General features: G+C 45.4%; 1 protein-coding gene across 15 annotated transcripts in view; it reads right to left on the bottom strand.

The window, feature by feature from the left end:
* The window catches only part of AGRN (agrin), a 670274-nt gene that overhangs the window by 339831 nt on the left and 308363 nt on the right, over positions 1-22080 (bottom strand). For 10 of the 15 annotated variants that reach the window (XM_075327095.1, XM_075327101.1, XM_075327098.1 and 7 more), the window contains one exon: positions 19717-19734. The exons of the other annotated variants lie outside the window; for them this stretch is intronic. In XM_075327095.1, coding sequence (XP_075183210.1) covers positions 19717-19734 — 18 coding nt within the window. The remainder of the gene's footprint in view (positions 1-19716; positions 19735-22080) is intronic. 15 annotated transcript variants of the gene reach the window in all.

The following is a 22080-nucleotide window of genomic DNA, read 5'->3' as shown; positions in this document are numbered from 1 at the left end:
GCTGCCTTTTTCCTCCACGTGCACAACACTCAGTTAATCCAAAAAAATGACTGTGAAATGAAATAATCGGTGAGAGAAAATATTTGCATAAATGTAAATTAACAAATGAAACATATGTCACGCACCAGTGTTGCAAAGCCAATGTATTGAAGAGCAACACATATGACATATTATGGAAATAAAGCCACATAATTCTACTCCAAACATCACCAGATCTAAAAATCAAGTTGACCATTGCCAACATGAACCGTCAACAAATAGCAACTAGCGTTGAGCAAGTATCTAACTATTCGCTCTCACTATACTCATAACGAGTAATGTCTAATACTAATACTAAATCTAACAACCACTTCTCTATACTCCTACTTCTACACCTATCCTCAGCTTTTGACACTGTTGACCACTCCCTCCTACTGCAGATCCTTTCTTCCCTTGGTGTCAGAGACCTCGCCCTCTCTTGGATCTCTTCATACCTCTCCAACCGCACTTTTAGTGTCTCCCACTCCCACACAACCTCTTCATCCCGTCCTCTCTCTGTTGGGTGTCCCTCAAGGCTCTGTCCTGGGACCATTACTTTTTTTCTATCTATACATTTGGCCTGGGACAACTCATAAAGTCCCATGGCTTCCAGTACCACCTATATACCGATGACACTCAGATCTACCTCTCTGGCCCAGATGTCACATCTCTGCTGTCCAGAATCCCAGAGTGCCTATCTGCTATATCTTCCTTCTTCTCCTCTCACTTCCTAAAGCTCAATGTGGCCAAAACTGAACTGATCATCTTTCCTCCGTCTCACCTACACTCTCTACCTGATCTATCTATTACAATAAATAACATCACGCTCTCCCCAGCACCCAAAGTTCGGTGCCTCGGAGTGATCTTTGACTCTGCCTTGTCCTTCATACCACACATTCAATCCCTCACCACCTCCTGTCGCCTTCAACTCAAAAATATTTCCAGAATCCGTCCCTTCCTCAATTCTCAATCTACAAAAATGCTAGTGCATGCTCTCATAATCTCCCGCCTCGACTACTGCAACATCCTCCTCTGTGGTCTCCCTGCTAACACGCTCGCCCCTCTCCAGTCCATCCTTAATTCTGCTGCCCGACTGATCCACCTCTCGCCTCACTACCACCCCGCTTCTCCTCTCTGCATGTCCCTTCATTGGCTCCCAATCTTCCATCGTATCCAATTCAAACTACTAATACTGACTTACAAAGCCATCCACAAATTGTCTCCTTCATATATCTCTGAACTAATCTCTCGCTACACTCCAAAACGTAATCTCCGGTCCTCCCAAGATCTCCTTCTCTCCTCCTCTCTCATTCGCTCCTCATGCAACCGCCTCCAAAACTTCTCCCGAACATCCCCAGTCTTCTGGAACTCGCTGCTTCAACACGTCAGATTATCTACTACACTTGCAAACTTCAAACGGAACCTAAAGACTCATCTGTTCAAAAATGCCTATAACCTTCAATGACCTCACTGCTTCATCACTGTGCGGAGCTGCCGCCCGACCACCGTGCGGAGCTGCCGCCCGACCCCCCCACCCCACCTACTGTCTCCTTCCCAAAATCCTTTAGAATGTAAGCCTGCAAGGGCAGGGCCCTCTTCCCTCTGTACTAGTCTGTCTATTGTAACTTGTATATGTGTTCTGTATGTAACCCCCTTCTCATGTACAGCACCATGGAATCAATGGTGCTCTATAAATAAATAAATAATAATAATAATAATAATACTCATGTATTCGTTCCGAAAGTGTGTGCAATGCAACTCAATGGGGAATACTCACAATGTAACGAGTAACCCGAATGCCATACTATTTGTGCGGGTAGCAAATAGTGCAGAATTCCGGTTACTCGTTACTTTGTGGGTTTTTCCCATTGACTTGCATTGCACACGCTATTTGGAATGAATACGCGAGTATTAGACAGTATTGGTCATGAGTATAGCGAGAACGAATAGTTAGGTACATGCTCAACTCTAATAGCAATCCTTCCCCATGCTGAGTTAAGGCTCATATGAATCCTAGGAACTTCGTAAAAACAAGAAATGTTGTAGAGACAGTATGGGCTATAAACACATTTATGCACTGAATATCTATCTTTGGGAGTATTTCTTCTCACTTAAATGCATGAAACTGGGGTTAAAAATCATTTTTGCAATTGGGTTTCATTAAAAACGTGGCACTTTCTGTAGATCCTGTGTGCATCTATTCCTGCAAGTTGAAAAACTGTGGACAAACAAGCACAAAAATTGCTGAAGGTACCAAGGGCCATAAATCTGAGAGAAATCCAAAAGGAACCAGAATGTTGATGTGGTTGCTTCTGCGCTGCTTCAAATTATGAAATTGCCAATGCGTAGAAAATGTATATCGGCGGTTTATTCAACGCAAGTTTCGGTGGCTCTCCTGATGATGAAGTGAGGAGCACATTGAAACTCGTTGAATAAACCACCTTTATACAGTTTCTACGCATTGGCTAAAAAAGAGTTTTGCAATTGGGTTTCATTACATTGGCAATGTTGCATCATCTGGCTTTTACAAGTTTGTGTTTGCTGAAGATTCAACTTTGATGTGGTCTATGGCCTCAAATCAGCTGAAAGGAGCTCAGAAAAATATGGATAACAGAGTTACAAACTGCCCAGGAGACCATCAACATGATGTCTATGTCCCCAAATGTGGGCAATACCTAAAAAAAAAAAAGTTTTCCAGGACCTAAAAATTGATGACCTATCTTTAGATATGATCTTAAGGGCTCTGACTTCCAGGACTTCTGATCATAAGACCTAAGGGGTCTGCAACACTCACCCCTAGATACAGCATCTTGTCTAGCAAGGATACATTATATAGAAGTACTAAAAGAGGAGCTATCAAACTCTGGCTATGAGGCTATGTTTAGAGTTAGGGTATGATTCCACTTGCATATGAGTTGTGCGAGTCTCACATCGGTATCACCCGACTCGGCTTGACGCTCTCTAGACCTGAGTCTAGAGAGCGTCAAGCCGAGTCGGGTGATACCGATGTGAGACTCGCACAAGTCATACGCAAGTGGAACTCCGGCCTTAAAGGGACTCTCAACACAGAATGACTGTTGAAACCAAGCAAAGGTGGTTGTGAAATTTATGTGCACCTTCCCACCTGCTTGTTTTCACCCCACTATCTCCACATCCTCCTCTTGTTTGATTGGCAGCTCTGTCTTCATAGAGCAGAGAAGGGAGGAGATACATGGAAAACAAGCAGGTGGGAAGGTGCACTTTAATGTTTGGCCATACCATGATGCACCGAGCACCTGTACTTTGTATGAACAGTCATTCAGTGCTGACAGTCCCTTTAAGGTTTTGCAACAGTTGGAGGGCACGGAAGTAAAACTTATATCATAACCTAAAGGAGTCATTCCTGGTAAATCTAAGTACATGAAACCTTATGCCTATCAGTATGTACCAGATATTTAGACCGTATACATTGACATTCAATGGCTACATGATGAGTTCATCAGACACTATAAATCAGATTGGTCATAGCTTTTTGTTTCTTCAAGGAAAACATTTTTGAGAGCACAAAGGAAAAGAAAAAAAAAACAGTTGTGCTGCTTAATCATTTAAACACCATAGTCTGACAGCAGAACCTTGGAGACTTTCCTTTATGAACCAATTTCATGAAGAATTAAACTTTCATCCCTAACCTAAACTTCTTGCGCACTCGTGATCCGTGCGTTTTCTCTCCCTTCTTCAACCTGAGCAGTCACATAGTAACATGAATCTCTGTGTTCGTGACCCCCCTATGTCTCTGGTTTAGTTCTTTTAGGGCCAGCACGAAAGACTCAACGGCCCGGGGCCATGAACAGGATGGATTAAAGCTGTGAATGGATCAATGCTCCGCTCTAGCTGCTAAAATAAAATCAATTTCTAACTGCTTGCCTCTGCCTGCACAGGATAAGAAGGTTGGAGGAGGGGAGGGCGAGTGACAGGGCACATTACAAGCGTTGAGATAACAGCGTTTATGATCCCTTGCCTAGGAAGGATGCGTCCATTCTTGTGCAGTACCAGACCGCCGCTGGTGAATCGAGAAATAAGGATAGGTTGTAAGTAGTGAGAATAATAAGAAAATAGTTGTGTAAGTAAAATCACAAAGTAAAACATTTTGCAAATGATAACAATTACACAAGTGAATTTGGAAAATATGGGGAAAATGTCTATAATGATAGAAAACTTTGTTAAAAAAGGAAGTTTGAATTTAGATGATAATTAGTGAAAGAGTTTTCACAATAATAAATGGTTCTAACTTTATGCCCTTTTAGACATGCCCGCAGTCACTCAAAAAGATCAAAATGCTTGTTCTTCGGGTGATCAGATAGTTATTTTTTCTGGCCATCATAAACTAACATCGTTATTGACAGCACATCACTCACTGTAAAAGGAGAATGTGCTGCAGATATCTTAATGTGTATTCTGATTCTGTTCTGATCCCATCAGTATTAATTCTCTGTTGTAAACAGGCTAGTAAATGAGGACTGAACGACTTGTATTTACAGGGTGGGTCATAAGTATGGATACACCCTAAGTTGGCCATTAGTATGCATACAACCTGGGTGGGCCATGAGTATGGATACACCCTGATAAAAAAAAGAGCCACAAACGGTAAGGTGATATGAGCAACCACTTCCATTTTAACAGGGTGTATCCATACTTATGGCCCATCCTGTAGTTGAATAGCATTGATTAACGGGTCAAGATCTACCCAACTAAGTGCACCAATACGCTCCCATCAAAACCCAAAAAAATCAGCAGTGCCCTACTGGGCTTCTCCTCCTATGTATAGGTCATCAAGCCTGCAATCCAAACAAAATTCCCCACAATATAGGGAACATGCTTTAGCGACAGCAGCTTGCCAAACAGCAAAGACCAAAAGTGAAGCCTACTTCACTAGGAGAGTCCTTCTGCATTGTCGATTGTATGACTAGTAAAGACCATTTCTCAATTTCAGACATGGGGCAGGTGAAAATTTAGTTTTTGTCTACTATCTTGGGTCCCATTTTTCCTTGTATCTCATCATTACCAATGAAGATTCCCAATTCTTAGAAGCAGCTGAAGCCTCCACGAAACAAAAACTACCCCACCAAAATTGTAATCAATGACTTGGGAGTCTCTATATGAAGTAACTGGTCAGCATGTCTATTTGCCAACACTACCAACACAAAGGTATTTCCTATATAGACGTCTAGGTAATTTAATATCGAGCTGCTGGTGGAATCTTATATGATGTAACCTTCAGATAAAAATTGGAGAACGACAGTAGGAATTTTGGGGATGGCAGTGATGGTTACTCTTGGATGCCAAGATACTGGCATCTAAGATAGCCATTGTTCAAATGCTTGTTTGGCTGACACCATCTCACTCAATGGTACAGCCAAAAAAGAGCGACATATAGAAGAGGGCCCCTGTGATAGAACAATATATGGGCCTTTTGCAGTCCAGTAAATCATCATAATGCACAATTCCACCTTTGCAGGTAGACATGGACCTTAGTACCTATTGCGCCGGTGGCACTAATGGTATGTCCACCCTCGTTCAGTAGAGTATTGACAGGTTTTCCATGGGAAGAGGGGATTAGGCTGCTGCTAGTCATGGATATTGTGGGAACAAAAGGAATGGGCATTGAAATTCAACATGCCTGATCCTTTGTTCCTATAACACTAGATGGCAAAGAGATAACAAAGTTTCTCATAAGGGTACTTTACACACAACGATATCGCTAACGATATATCATCGGGGTCACGGTGTTAGTGACGCATATCCGGCGCCATTAGCAATATCGTTGTGACTAAAAGGAGTGATGATCAAAGATCGGAAAAACATCAAAAATCGTTGATCGTTGACACGTCGCTCCTTTTCATAATATCGTTGGTGGTGCATACCGCTGGTTGTTCATTGTTCCTGCGACATCACACATCGCTATGTGTGACACCGCAGGAACAACTAACATCTCCTTACCTGCGTCCACCGGCAATGAGGAAGGAAGGAGGTGGGCGGCATATTCCGGCCGCTCCTCTCCGCCCCTCCTCTGCTATTGGGCGGCCGCTTAGTGACGCCGGTGTGACGCCGAACGAACCGCCCCCTTAAAGGACAGATTGTTCAGTGTCTCCAGCGACGTCGCTAAGCAGGTATGTGTGTGTGACGCTGCCGTAGCGATATTGTTCGCTACGGCAGCGATCACCCCATGACAAAACGGCGACATGGGCGGGTGCTATCGCTAGCGATGTCGCAGCGTGTAAAGCACCCTATAGTCTTAATATCTGAACTCAATAATTTTGCTATGTTTATGAAGCTCTGTTTTTTGTAGACACTGTAGCGGGGTGGGGGTCCCCCAAGACTACAAAGACGCCGTGACTTGAATAGTCCGATCCAAACAGCTTTATTGTCCTTGCTGTACATGTAAATTCCTCCGGAACACAGCCGGGTTATGCACCGTCCATACGGGTCACCGTCACACAGGCACCCCTTGCCGTAGGAGACGGTCTTACAATGCCCCGTTCTGCTGTTCCAGGAGGGTCCACAAACTTATAAGCGCCCCACGCCGGCCTGGAGCTTTTCCAGGCTTCCGGCTCTGCAGCTTGCAGAGCAGACTCTATTACAAGTTCCTAGTGGAAGTTAACCACTTTCCTTACTCTCTGGCACCTGCCAGCAGACACCTCTAGCTGAGGTTCCTTCTCGGCCCCAGGGCCCTCTGCAGACCACGGGTCTGTGTCTCCTCCAGGAGAGGTTCGGCCCTACAGCCCTGGTCTGGCTGCACTCACCTCAGTCTCGGCTCAGACTTAGTATCGGAGCCCTGTGCTCAGCCTCCACACAAGCTGCTCCATGCAGAGCTCTCGGCTCTGCTCTCACTCTCCCAGCACACACGCTGGAAGTCTAGAGCTAGTCTCTATCTAGACTGCCCTAGACACACTCAGAGCTCCCTGCTCTCACTTGTTTCCAGTCCACACACTGGACGTCTGGAGCTAGTCTCTATCTAGACTGCCCTAGACACACTCCACCCAGGTTCTGAGACTGGATTGCTTTAACCCCTCGAGCCACACCCACAGGTGGAGGTCTGTGAATCTCAGCCCTGCAGAGCACCTTGGGATTATTAAAGGGAACCTGACCCTTATGTGTAGCAAGAAGCCTTTGTGGACTACAAGTCCCATAGCAACCTTTTTCGTCTAGATATCGCAGATACCTTCTCCACTGTGACATATAGCGACCATTTACCACGTTGGTGGTCGCTACGTCACAACACCTAGTGCAGTACTGCCATCTTTTTACAAATTCTAAAGCATTGCCTCAACAACATCAGCTAAAATTAACAAAAAATGTGGGCTGATACCATAGTTGAATATCATAATCAGTCACAATGCCACAAGACTTTGGTGTTCTAGATGAAGGTATCAGAATGTGTGCAGACATATGTCTTTTTCAAGCAGAGTGATTGTCACTGAAGCAGAAGTGGCAGCATACAGAGCAGAGAGAATGGTTACTAGTGAAAGCTATCATCAACAGAAAAGCAGCAATTTGCACTCATTGTGCACTGGGTTTGCATTCACAAGAAATTCTGTATACTGGAGACTGCCTCATGTATGGAAATATACTAGTACAGAACATGTCTACTACACATTTTATGATGATGAAATCAATAAGGCAATTAGGATTGAGATTAAGGTTAATCGTAAAATATTATGAGGGTCAAAGGGTCTTTTAAGAGGTGCGTACAGCAGAGAACGTGTTCCATATACAAAAATAGGCTTTCTCTACACATACAATCTCATGGCACTTCTACGTTTTTATTCGCCTGCTGCAAAGAGTTAAGGTACTCCACATGGAAGATGAGTGCTCATAAGAATCCTCATTCTTGATCACTGGACCATGTAAACATATCACCAATCAGCCACCAAACGAGAAAATCACTTTTCCATCAGCTGATTGGATTGTTTACGCAGACCCTAAAATCATCTTGGCAACACATCTATCTGTGTAAATATAAAATCTGCTGCTGACAGTTTCCATACTAGAATTTGAAAATTGTAATAACTGTCATTTGGTCTTCATACAGTTTTCTTTAGCTCATATAAATCTGACTCTATATAAGTACTGATTGACTTGTTAGATCAATGATCTGTGCTGTGTATGGAAAGATGTCTACCAATACAAACTCACCATTCATAACCATGCCTCCCTAAGGCCGGTTTCACACATCCGGCTTTTTGCCGTTTTGCCGGATGCGGCGCTTTCCCGTACAGTTAATACAGTACAATGACAGCGCTGTAACTTCCGGGTCACATGCGCCGGTCACATGACAGCATGTGACCGGCGCTTGTTGCGCTGTCATTGTAGTGTATTAACTGTACGGGAGAGCGCCGCATCCGGCAAAACGGCAAAAAGCCGGATGTGTGAAACTGGCCTAACCAGGGGCATAACGATCATGGTCGCAGAGGTTGCAACCATGACTGGGCACAGGGGTTGAGGAGGCCCACTGACTCCCGCGCCTACTTTATCTGAATGCATGTCTGAGGATGCACATCAAGATGAAATGCATTGAGGCACAAAGACCAGTCAAGTCCCTGCACTGCAATACAGGCTGCCGGCCAAGCAGAAGCTGACAGCAGATGTCGGCGTGCCCGTGACTGGGGCAGCATGACAGTGATGTCATGCATCACCATAGCAGGTACATCAAAGTCAGCTGCCGGTCACTGCGCCAGCTACAAAAGAGGATGCTGCACAATATGGGAGTCAGGAAAGGTGAGCAGAATGTGTTTTGTTTTGGGTTTTTTTTAAATGCATTGGAGACATATATACCAGGAAGGGGCCTAGGATAAGGATATATATATACCATGATGGCAATATATATACTAGGGTGGGGGACGTATACACCAGGATGAGGGGCATTTATACCAGGATGGGCCCAAGAGGAGGACATATATACCAGGACAGGGGACATATATACGAGGATGGGAACATATATACCAGGATGTGGGACATATATATCAGGATGGGAAACATATACCAGGATGAAGGACATATATACCAGGATGGGGGACATATATACCAGGATGGGGGACGTATACACCAGGATAAGGGATGTACACGGGGATGGGGGACCTATACACCAGGATGAGGGGCATTTATACCAGGATCGGCTCAGGATAAGGACATATATACCAGGATGGGAACATATATATCAGGATGGGGCATGTATACACTAAGATGAGAGGCATTTATACCAGGATGGGCCCAGGATGAGGACATATATACCATGATGGGAACATGTATACCAGGATGGGGGATGTATACACCAGGATGAGGGGCACTTATACCAGGATGTGCCTAAGATGAGGACTATCCTATGGTATATGAAACATCCCCTTTAATAGGATTAAAAGTAGAAAAATAATTATGAAATATAAAGTTAAATGGAAACAGATTCCTGTGATCAGTTTTCTAGTGCTTTCTTCTAGTGGTCCTTTTACACACACACACACACACATACATATATATATATACATATATATATATATATATACATATATATATATATATATATATATATATATATATTGTGATATAATCACTGGTACTGTGCTGAGAGGGTTAAGGTGTGTTACCTGGGCCGGCTCTGTTGTGGACAGCTAATGAGATAGGTGGGACGGCTGTTCACCATATCTCCACCTCGGGGTGTGGTCCCATGAATGAAAGTCAGGCCTCTGGACACACTCATGGCCCTGCACTGAAGTTCCTGTGCTGGAGGAAGTAGCTGGGTGTATTGATGGGTGGAGGTAAGGAAACAGCATCTGAGAAGGCTCTGCAGGGACTTGTGGACTGAACATAACCTGAAGGGCTGAGGTTTGGGAATGTACCTGTTTTCCTGCCTGTACATGCCATGTGATGTCCGTACCAGCGCGGCGCTTTATGAAGTGGAATAAAGCAGGCTGTGATCTTAAGAAACTGTGCCTCCTGTGTCTACCTGAAGCCCTCATGCTGAGCGAGTAATCCCCTATGTTGCAAGGTGCAACGTCACATATGGTGTCTAGAATGCGGGCATATGGCCTGGTTGCTACGGGCAACGCAGCCTGGTTGCTAAGGGCAATGCAGCCTGGTTGCTAAGGGCAACGGCCTAGGACATATTCCTGTGGATACGGACTGCTTGCGGTGGATCGGCGGGTCCACGAAAATTTTTTTGAAGCGGTTTGCGGTGGATCGGCGGGTCCACGAAAATTGTCTGCGCACTCAAGCAGCTGGCGGTGGATCGGCGGGTCCACGAACAGGGACAGCGCTCTCAAGCACCTGGCGGTGAATCAGCAGGTCGTTGGGGACCTGTGCTGCAGTGGCGAGAGCCAAGCGACTGGAGGTTCCAGGCCAGCCGGAATTGCAAGGCCCTGCTTGGTGAGCAGTGATACACCACAGGCTGGAGATCCTGGTTGTACGGGCGGTACAACCCGGAAAGGTTAGTGGTTCTCTAACCCCCCCCCCCGTCTTTGACCACCGGGTATTACCCATTGGAGCGCCCCTCCTGTTCCTCTTTTCGTTGCAGCATGGAGGAGCTCCTGAACCAGCTGCTGCAGAGCCAGCAACACCAACAGCATGTGCCTGGAGGTCCAGTGACAGCAGTGGGGGCTAAAAGCCAAAAAGAGGGAATGGTCCCTGCAGACGTTGTGGAGGAGCTGTACCAGTTCCTGGTGCAGGGACAGCAGGAGCTGTCAGTGTGCAGCGATGTGGCAGCCATGGACCAGTTTGAGCGTTCCCTTCGGGGGCCGGTATGGACACTGGGTGCCCAGGGAGATAAGGGCGAACGGTGTGAGCTGGGGGCTAAGGACGTTGCATGGAAACCCCAAAAGGGGGCGGAGTCCCAAAAGGGGGTGGATGCCCAAAAGGGGGCGGAGTCCCAAAAGGGGTGGATGCCCAAAAGGGGGCGGAGTCCCAAAAAGGGGTGGATGCCCAAAAGGGGGCGGAGTCCCAAAAAGGGGTGGATGCCCAAAAGGGGGCGGAGTCCCAAAAATGGGTGGATGCCCAAAAGGGGGCGGAGTCCCAAAAATGGGTGGATGCCCAAAAGGGGGCGGAGTCCCAAAAAGGGGTGGATGCCCAAAAGGGGGCGGAGTCCCAAAAAGGGGTGGTTGCCCAAAAGGGGGCGGAGGCCCGGAACGGGGTAGTTATCCAACAGGGGGCGGAGCCTCAGAAAGCGATGGTGACCCACAAGGGGGTGGAGCATTTACAAGCCAAACAGGTAGACTATAGCAAGGGGCAATGGGGTTCGCCTTACATATGTCCTACCTGCGGTATAGGCTATCCATCCAGTATGAGGCCACAGAAGTGCTCCGTGGACTTGAATGGGCTACGTGTGTCTGGTCTGTTAGACCCGGGGAGCCGGTTGACCTTAGTTAGACCCATGCCTGATCTCCATGTGATGGTGGGTAGGACGATAGAAGGAAGTTGTGTGCATGGGACCACTAAAGTATATCCTCTGGCCAGGGTGATGATTCAAACGGCCAAACGTTTGGGACGCCCTGATGTGGGTGTAGCGCCAGATCTGTTATATCCAGTTATCATAGGACGGGACTTTGAGCTCTTTCAGGATTTATGGAAGACAGAGGCCGGGACCGATTGCACAGGAATGAGTCGGCCCTCGCCTAAGAAAGCCTCTTTTCCGTATGAGGTTATACAGATTCCCTGTGGGATATTGGGGTGCAATGAGGAGATGGTACCTCCACATAAGGACTGTCAAGAGTTAGGGGTGACCATGACGTCTCCAAAAGGAAGTGACAGTGTGACCACTACAGTTATAGTAGCTCCAGAAAAGGGGGCCGACATCTGGTTAAGTGGGGACGTGTTAGTCCAGGACACCAGGGGGAGTGACGATGACTCCAGTAAAGACACTGACTCCAGAAAGGTGACAAGCAAGTACAGTGAGGTACAGAAGTGTGAGAAGGGGAAAACTTCCTCCCGACACCGAAGACGTAATAAGCGCCGAGAGGTGGCACAGTGTATGTCGCCTGAGGGTGCAGAGAAAGTGAAATACATGGGTAATGAAAACACGTTGCCAGTAGCAACTGCTACGGTAGAGTCAGACAGTGATATCCTACAAAAGAAAAAGGAATCAAAGACTGAACTGACACATTGTCACGACAAAAATCAGCAGGGTGAAACTGCAGGGAAGGAACCGATCAAAGAAGTAATGGCGGTGTCTCCTATAATTTCCAAGCATGAAGCTGGTGGTCTGTCGGATGAAAGCACTGTAGGAGATGAAATCCAACAGAGTAATACAGGAGACGGAATCCTGGACAGTATTGGTGGAGTACAAATCCACAAAGGTCCTGGTGAGCAGACCGGTAAGCCACCCAGTGTTGAAGTGATATATGTTGAAAATAGTGCCAAGGTTCTAAGAAGAACAGAGTGCCGTGCTGAAGGGCGTAATACCCTGGTAGAAGGCGATGCTGTAAACTCCCAAGAGAAGGCAGAGGGTGACACTGCAGAGACCCAAGAGGAAGGTGGAGGGAATGCAGTGAAGTCCCAAGACACAGCTGGTGCTGTAAAAGTGGAAAGAGCCTCTGAGGAAGAGGTGAAGTCTGGACGTGAGGTCTCATCAGAAGCTGAGAGCCTGACTGACTCAGTGGGTAAGACCAAGATCGCAGACAAGAAGATTGGCTCAGCTAAGAGCCTGAAACCCGAAGGCTCTGAGGCCGGGGCGGAACCCGAGGCGTGTGTAACTCAACAGGTGAAGCCTTTGGTGGAGAATATGGAGGAAGGCAAGAGACCTCAGGAACAGTCTAGTGTCCTTGACAGTGAAGGAAGCAGACCAGTCTTCAAGTGCCGGATAGACGTGCCGGAAGACTTAAGAGAAGCCTGTGCCAGTGAGAAGGTGCATGAGAGATTCCAGAAGGCAGTAGGGGCCTGTAAAATGTACTTTGCCGCAGAGACTAATCAGTTGGTGGTGTGCTCTTTCAGTGATGTCACAAAGAAGCGAGTGGCAATCCTGAGTGACATGCACCTACGGTGTCTTCGTACGAAGTGGATCATCACTGCAAAGAAGGATGAAGACACCAGACGCTTGGCGCAGCTGACCGCAGGCTTTCAAGAAGTGGTGGTTGTGAAGAAAGCATTAATTGGACTGGCATTGAGAGCACTAAGAAATAATATTAAGCAAGCCAGGAAGGTTCCAGGTGTCACAGCTGTGCATTTAGATAAAGACAGTGGAACATTTTGTATCTATGGGACAACTGCAGAAGCGGTGAAGACAGCTCGACGGTTGTTGGAGTTTGTGGAAGAGATCATGCAAGTACCCAGAGAGATGGTCTTGAAACTTATTGGACGACATGGAAGAGCCATGCAGGAGATGGTTGATAAGACCGGTGTGACGACATTAAGAATTGATATTCATAACGAAGCCAGGAGGCCCTGTGAAGTCGGTATGGTTCCATGTGTCATTGTGGGCACAACTGGGTGTGTTGAAGATATAAGAGCCCTCCTAGAATACCGTTTGGGATACCTGGAAGAGTTAAAACAATTGAATCGAGAAAGACGGAGGATTGCAAACCAACTTCGCCACGTTGGTGTGGGATGGCGACCATATAGGGGCTATGGCCCCGAAGAGAAAGGTGGCCTGCTCTATGAACGTGTTGCTTCAGAGGGCAAAAGCAAGTCCAATGGTAAAAGGAGCCAGGGTCATAGAGGACCCAGGTATTCATCGGGCTATAACACAGACTCTGAACTGTCTCAGGCCTGTGAGACACAATCCAAAGGACTGAATGAAAGTAGCGATGGGTCGTTAGCCAATGTCGTTGACAAGAGAGTGCACAATCCGAGAAACAGACGACGATGCCCGGGTAGAAGAGCCCACGATAGATTTATACACAGACGCTGCGGAGGGCTTGGATATGGCGCCTCTTCTGGCAGTTCACCGCTGAGACCCCTCGATAGTGACCCCTCTAGTGGTCGGGATAGCTCAGGGTTGGACGGAACAGTAGTATCGACTGGGAGAGAGACTCCCTCCTACACTGACCGTGGGTGGCAGCCTTGGAGAGCTGGGACTGACCAGGGGGCGTATGAGAGAGTTCGCTGGGGAGGGTCTGGTGACTGTGGCGGACGGTACATCAAGGGCTGTAGTCTGGGGCGGACAGAGCGGGTGCTCTTGTCCACTATGTCAAGGTGCCAAAACCCCCCGGCTTTGGGCAGAGGGGGAGGATATGTGATATAATCACTGGTACTGTGCTGAGAGGGTTAAGGTGTGTTACCTGGGCCGGCTCTGTTGTGGACAGCTAATGAGATAGGTGGGACGGCTGTTCACCATATCTCCACCTCGGGGTGTGGTCCCATGAATGAAAGTCAGGCCTCTGGACACACCCATGGCCCTGCACTGAAGTTCCTGTGCTGGAGGAAGTAGCTGGGTGTATTGATGGGTGGAGGTAAGGAAACAGCATCTGAGAAGGCTCTGCAGGGACTTGTGGACTGAACATAACCTGAAGGGCTGAGGTTTGGGAATGTACCTGTTTTCCTGCCTGTACATTCCCAAACCTCAGCCCTTCAGGTTATGTTCAGTCCACAAGTCCCTGCAGAGCCTTCTCAGATGCTGTTTCCTTACCTCCACCCATCAATACACCCAGCTACTTCCTCCAGCACAGGAACTTCAGTGCAGGGCCATGGGTGTGTCCAGAGGCCTGACTTTCATTCATGGGACCACACCCCGAGGTGGAGATATGGTGAACAGCCGTCCCACCTATCTCATTAGCTGTCCACAACAGAGCTGGCCCAGGTAACACACCTTAACCCTCTCAGCACAGTACCAGTGATTATATCACAATATATATATTAAAAAGGTACACCTTCACGTGGTTGGAAGGCTTTTACACTTTTTGATGAAAAATTGATAATTAAGTACCTTTAATTTTTACATTTACAGCAATGTCATGTAATTGCAGTGTGCTGTCGCATCATATATGAACATGTCTGTATATTGGTCACATAGTGGATTTGTGCACTTGTCCATTAATTCAATAGAAAAGTTGTGCGGGATCTATAGTTCTTTGATGTAATTCAGTTGGTCCTTATTTCAGGACGCCCCACAATTTCAAGAATGGTTGACAATAATTTAGTGGATGTAATGGGGATATATGATGTTCATACATGGGCTTGCAGTGGGCTGGAAGGAATTCCCCGGTCTCCATCTTACCACCTTTTTTTTTTTAATTTCCCCCACTTTCTCCTTCTGTACTTCTTCCTTCTGTAACTGTGTATTTTGTGTTAGGATATGTGCACACGCTGCGTTTTTTTGACGCGGCGTTTTTGTGCGTTTTTGGCCTCTAAAAACGCACAAAAACGCACCCGCGGCAAAAAATGCGTTTCTGGCTGCGTTTTTGATCTCTGCATTTTTCTGCGTTTTTCCAATGCATTGCATGGGGGGAAAACGCAGAAAAACGCAGAAAAGAATTGACATGTCCATTTTTTTTTTTAAGCTCAAAAACAAAGCTTAAAAAAAAAGTTGTGTGCGGACAGCAAAAATGAAAACTCATAGACTTTGCTGGGGAAGCGAAGTCATGCAGTTTTGAGGCCAAAAACGCACCCGAAAAACGTGGAAAAACGCCGCGAAAAACGCACTGTGTGAACTTACCCTTATTGTCTTAGTTTATGTGTGATTCTCATTCTATCTATAACAGTTTCTATATATTGCTTTATTGACTCTATTCTTGGATATTAAACCATTGGCGATCAAAAATCTACACAGTTTCATCACAATCTGTATTCACAATATTACACAACTGCGGGTTTTTTTGGGAATGGTTATATGAATTTTCTAAATAAAACATGACTTAACAAAAAAAAGTGAAAGTAGAGAAGTCGTAGACAACAGAAGAGAAATAGTATAACGGTAAACGGTAGAAATATTAAGCTCTACGATGGTTCATTATGTTTAAAGTTGGAATTATATTGTCTTTTTGCATTGCTATGGTAGTTTTGCATTGCCTATTCTACAGGACATTTTTCTGTTATCTAGGGATTTAGGGAAAGGAGTTGACATATTGACAAAGATATATAGGCTCGCTAGTATCATTCTAATTCACCTTAACAGCTAAGAATTCATTTAATTAATGCCACATATCATCCCAACAGGGTAGGTCATAAACAGTAGGTCTCTTTAACTCTTCATGACTTATAGCTTTTTAGCAACAGGCTGATGCTAATTAAAACAGAGTCCATGTTGCAGTGTACTTGAAGCATCCATTTATTTTGTGCTTCATGTAGCTTTAATTAACTAAATAAACCAACCGATTCTCCCCTTCAGCATTCAGAGGCACACTGCTTTATAATGCTGCCAACTTTATATTATGCTCTTAGCATGTTGCAGTACTGTAATTCAGCACATGATAACCATTCAGAGTATAAAACAACTTTCCATTTAACAATCAGAAAAGGTTTAACTCAGTCCATGTTACTTAGTGAAGTCTTCCATTGATGCCTAAGGTCCCATGAGTGAAGTCACATTGCAATTTCCATGCACCTGGAGAAGCACAAATGTTTAATTCTCCATCAAAGTTCATAGAAAAGTCATAGAACTGTTCCGCTAAGGTCACACGGGCATTACTGTGAGTGCATCGCAAGACACTCGGCTCCCACTCTGCTGCGAATCTAAGCCGAGTGTCATGCCACTGTGATGCAATCCTGCAATCGGATAACAGCTCCCTATCTCCCCCATTATCAGCTGATGTATATATCGCACTGCACTTTGCTGTAATGCGAGTGCAATGCGATGTTTCGCTTGCACCCATAGACTTGTATGGGTGCGAGAGAAAAATTGGATTCCACCCACAGCATGCTGTGATTGTTTCTCGGCCCGATTAGGGCTGAGTAAAAAAACGGTCATGGGAGCTGCCCCGTAGAGTAATATTGGTCCGACTGGAATGCGATTTTTTTTATTGCATTCCACTTGCTTCATTTAACTCGCCGTATGTGCTTAGCCTTAGGCCGAGTTCACATTTCCAGTAATCATCCGTTAGCACAGATCCTGCAGAGATCCATTGGGAAAAAAGTTCTGCAAACGCATCTTTTTTGTGTTTTGTTAAATAACCGCTGTTGGCCGGATCCGTTTTTTAACATGTGTGTCTATGGATTAGTTAACTGATTGCCATTTAGTCATCCGTTATTCTTGCATTTGTAACTGATCCATTTTCTTTCTTACAGGGTCCGTTTGAAATGGAATCTAAATAGCAATCCGTTAATGGATCCGTCTTCATAGACTCCAATGTTAAAAAAACAGATCCAGCAGACATCATTTTGCCAATTGATCGCTGGAGGATCCGTTCTAATGGATGATTAGAGGACATGTGAACATAGCCTTAGGGTGGAAACACATCTATGCGAGTAAAATCGGTCCGACTGGGCTGAAAAAAACTCGGCTGATTTTAGTTCACGTTAGGTGCGAGTGCAACGCAAGTGCGATGCTATTTCTGAGATTTTACTAGCGTGTGTAATGCGTGTGTAATGCGTATTTTATACTATGTCATCTGCCATTCAGTGCTGCTACATGGCCGCTGACAGCAGACACAGACAGCCATGTAGCAGAGCTGAACGGCAGATGACAGCAGACACAGACAGAGCCGCACTGTCAGAATGAACTCGGGTGAACTTAACCCGATTTCATTGTCATACTGCGGCTCTGTCTGTGCCGCGTCCTGATTTGCGGTCACCAGTGAAGGGCTCACCGGTGACCGCTAATCCCCTGAGTGACTGAAGTTAGCAGCCCTCTCTCATACTCACCGATACCCGGCGCCGCGCTGCACGGCTTTCTCACTGCTCCGGCGGCTTTTGCTATTTTGAAAAAGCCGGCCGCTCATTAAACAATCTCGTATTCCCTGCTTTCCCCGCCCACAGGCGCCTATGATTGGTTGCAGTGAGACACGCCCCCACGCTGAGTGACAGGTGTCACACTGCACCCAATCACAGCAGCCGGTGGGCGGGTCTATACTGTGCTGTGAAATAAATAATTAAATAATTAAAAAAAATGGCGTGCGGTCCCCCCAATTTTAATACCAGCCAGATAAAGCCATACGGCTGAAGGCTGGTATTCTCAGGATGGGGAGCTCCACGTTATGGGGAGCCCCCCAGCCTAACAATATCAGCCAACAGCCGCCCAGAATTGCCGCATACATTATATGCGACAGTTCTGGGACTGTACCCGGCTCTTCCCGATTTGCCCTGGTGCGTTGGCAAATCGGGGTAATAAGGAGTTAATGGCAGCCCATAGCTGCCAATAAGTCCTAGATTAATCATGTCAGGCGTCTATGAGACACCCTCCATGATTAATCTGTAAGTTACAGTAAATAAACACACACACACATGAAAAAATCATTTATTAGAAATAAAAAACACAAACACATTCCCTCATTACCAATTTAATAAGCCCCAAAAAGCCCTCCATGTCCGGCGTACTCCACGGACCTCCAGCGTCGCTTCCAGCATGAAGGTGACAGGAGCTGCAGAAGACACCGCCGCTCCGGTCACCTCCAAGCAGCAACTGAGGTGAGTAGCGCGATCAGCTGAGCTGTCACTGAGGTTACCCGCTGTCACTGGATACAGCGGTGACAGCGATTAACCTCAGTGACACCTCAGCAGATCGCGCTACTCACCTCAGTTGCTGCTTGGAGGTGACCGGAGCGGCGGTGTCTTCTGCAGCTCCTGTCACCTTCATGATGGAAGCGACGCTGGAGGTCCGTGGATTACGCCGGACATGGAGGGCTTTTTGGGGCTTATTAAATTGGTAATGAGGGAATGTGTTTGTGTTTTTTATTTCTAATAAAGGATTTTTTCATGTGTGTGTTTATTTACTGTAACTTACAGATTAATCATGGAGGGTGTCTCATAGACGCCTGACATGATTAATCTAGGATTTAGTGGCAGCTATGGGCTGCCATTAACTCCTTATTACCCCGATTTGCCAACGCACCAGGGCAAATCGGGAAGAGCCGGGTACAGTCCCAGAACTGTCGCATATAATGTATGCGGCAATTCTGGGCGGCTGTTGGCTGATATTGTTAGGCTGGGGGGCTCCCCATAACATGGAGCTCCCCATCCTGAGAATACCAGCCTTCAGCCGTATGGCTTTATCTGGCTGGTATTAAAATTGGGGGGGACCGCACGCCATTTTTTTTAATTATTTATTTATTTATTTCACTGCACAGTATAGACCCGCCCACCGGCTGCTGTGATTGGGTGCAGTGAGACACCTGTCACTCAGCGAAAGCACATCTACCTAAAATAAAATGGAAAAAATCAAGAAGGAATTCATACATTATGCTAAAGTAAATAACTAAAGCAAATGTGATGGCAATGCAAAATTTCACAAAGTCGTATGTCATAATTCATTTCACACTTTAGTAAATCCTATAATATACACCCGACTTGACCTGTCATCATTAGGTTGGATTAGTGCATGTTGCACAAGTAACATATCTACCACATCCACAAACTGTGAAGGATGCATTATATACAGTATATTAATGTAAGAATACCCCTGAGTTCAGATCTGTAAGCAACAAAAACCTTTTTGTTCTACGATGATCTTTATGACCTCATGTTTTTTCCATCAACTGATTTCACATAGTACAAGTCTGAAAATGATATTTTGCCACCTGTCATCATTAAAGTGGGTACAGTCATAACATTAGACATAAAAGATGCAATAAAGTATAAAGTCCACCTTACCTGGACCTTCCACTGCAGCTTTGTAACAAAATAAGGCATAATTAATATTTATGCATCTATGTTGTGTATCATAAAACCTGCATATATAAATTCAATAGATGTATACCATACATTTTCTGAAATTATAATTATAAAAAAGGAGAAAATTATATTGTACTTATTATAAACATTCAAGAAAATATCAGACACTAAAGGAGACTATGAAACTAATACAGGAGAATAGAAGAACTGACATATTCTAGTCGGTGCCATTCACTGTATCAGTTACACCCATAGACATTACTCCTCAACGTGGCATCTTATGGAATGAGTCATGATGGTAAAGTATGGTTGAACATGAACTGGCTATAAATATTACTCACAGGAAAGAGCAAGACAAAGCTAATGTGAACAATAGACTAGCAGCTTTACCAACAAGCTATCAAACTCTGATCTGTATTCTAAATTACTGGATTCTGGGGTCTATAGATGGCCATACGAGAGAGAGCTGTTGGCCAAATTCTCGTTTGGTCAACTGTAGGGATGGGAGAAATGATTCACGGTCCATCAGCCAGATCAGTGATCTGTAACCACTGGATGGGAAGCCTGAAAATCTTCTTACCTCCTGGCATTCCTGGCTTTTCTTTTGATTAGCCGGGCTGGTGAGCCATCATGCTGAAATAAAAATGTTGCGCTAGATTGGTTAAGCAAAAGGAGAGGTAAGGAGACTTGAAGGCCTCCCATCCAGAGGTCACATATTACTGACCTGGCCAATGGATTGATGTCTTGCAAATCAATTCTCCCATCCATTGTCAACAGCAGTCTCTCCCGAGAACCCATACACATGAATGTTGTGCTTGGGCTAACATTCATGCGTTTTCAATCCCCCCTAAAAATAAAATAATATTTTTAATTTAAAGAAGTGGTTCACCCATATTTATTATTGACCACAATTATATTATGTTGAGAAACAAGGTTTCTCTCAAATACCTTGTGTTTCCAATAATGCCTGTGAGAGGCGCTATTGCAGTCCACTCTTCCCCATCGCCTGACCCCCAGGCTCAGTGACCTCGGGGATTCGGTGATGTCACATCAACTTCCAGCTGACCTCACATCACCGAGGACAGCCCCAGTCTTCCTGAGTTACTGAGCTGTGGCCCCGCTCATCACAGCCCAGCATCACAGCGCAGCATCTCCCTGCTCCCTCCTCCTTCACTGCAGAGCCCGCAAGCAGGAGACACGCTGGGCAGTGACAAATGGTGAAACTCCGCCCACAGCCCAGTCACTCACGGAGACCGGGGCCGGCCGTGGTGATATGAGCTAAGCAGGAAGTTGATGTGACATCACCGGATCCCTGAGGTCACGGAGCCCAGGAGTCAGGCGATGGGAAAGAGCAGACTGCAATAGCGCCGCTCACAGACACTATTGGCAACACAAGGTATTTGAGAGAAACCTTGTTTCTCAACAAAATATCATTGTGGCCAATAATGACTATGGGTGAACCATCACTTTAAATACCCACTAATCCCTGTCTTCCTGACATCATTGGTGGAAGTTGAAGGGTTTGGCAAACCTTCATAGAATGTTTACAGAGGTTTTTAGGTACTATCATGTCAACCTACTTGGCTTCTATGAAAGTCATACAGTGGGGATCTCAAAGTCAAGGTGACCACTAGTGATGGGCAAATAACTGTTCGTATTCGGATTATTCGTAATTAATCCAAAAGTACTATTCTGATAATCATCACAAATAACAAACCTAATGCAAGTCAATGGGGAACCCAAGCATTTTTCTTGATGTGACAAATACTGGAATAGTACTCAGTATAAACATTATCTGAACATGAATAGTTACTATTCGCCGTAGCTAGTGACCACATTTTCATTTTCAATAAGGAACTACAAATCTGTCATAAGGACAAGGGGTGCACTACTATGAATTCACATACAATGGATGCAAGGGCATTTACACTCATGCAGCAGCTGTAGCATCCAAGATCTATTCCAATCATTAGTAAACAAGTTTGTGTAGCATTATCCCAAATATCCCTAATTCCAGATGCTTAGGTGTGTGCAATAGGAAGGGGGCCCTATTTTAATCTTTGATATAGGATTAGTTATGGGCTGGTGCAAAAAATAGTACCAAAGAGGCTCATGTCTTTGAGTAACAGAATGAGGCTGTGTTATTTATTAGTACCTAATTTTGATTTAGCTTTGGTTCCCATCTCATTGATGCACCCCACTGGTTGAAATATCATACACACAGTGACAAAATGAAATTTGAAAAGCTGAGAAATATTTAAAACTTGGTTTCCAAGCTCTGCACGCCTGTCAATCCAAAAACAAAATACTGTTTTGCATGAGCTTTAAATGGCAAAGGAAAGA

The sequence above is a fragment of the Anomaloglossus baeobatrachus genome, chromosome 11 (assembly GCF_048569485.1).
Source record: "Anomaloglossus baeobatrachus isolate aAnoBae1 chromosome 11, aAnoBae1.hap1, whole genome shotgun sequence".
NCBI lineage: Eukaryota > Metazoa > Chordata > Amphibia > Anura > Aromobatidae > Anomaloglossus > Anomaloglossus baeobatrachus.
This window is presented reverse-complemented; position numbering and strand designations above follow the sequence as displayed.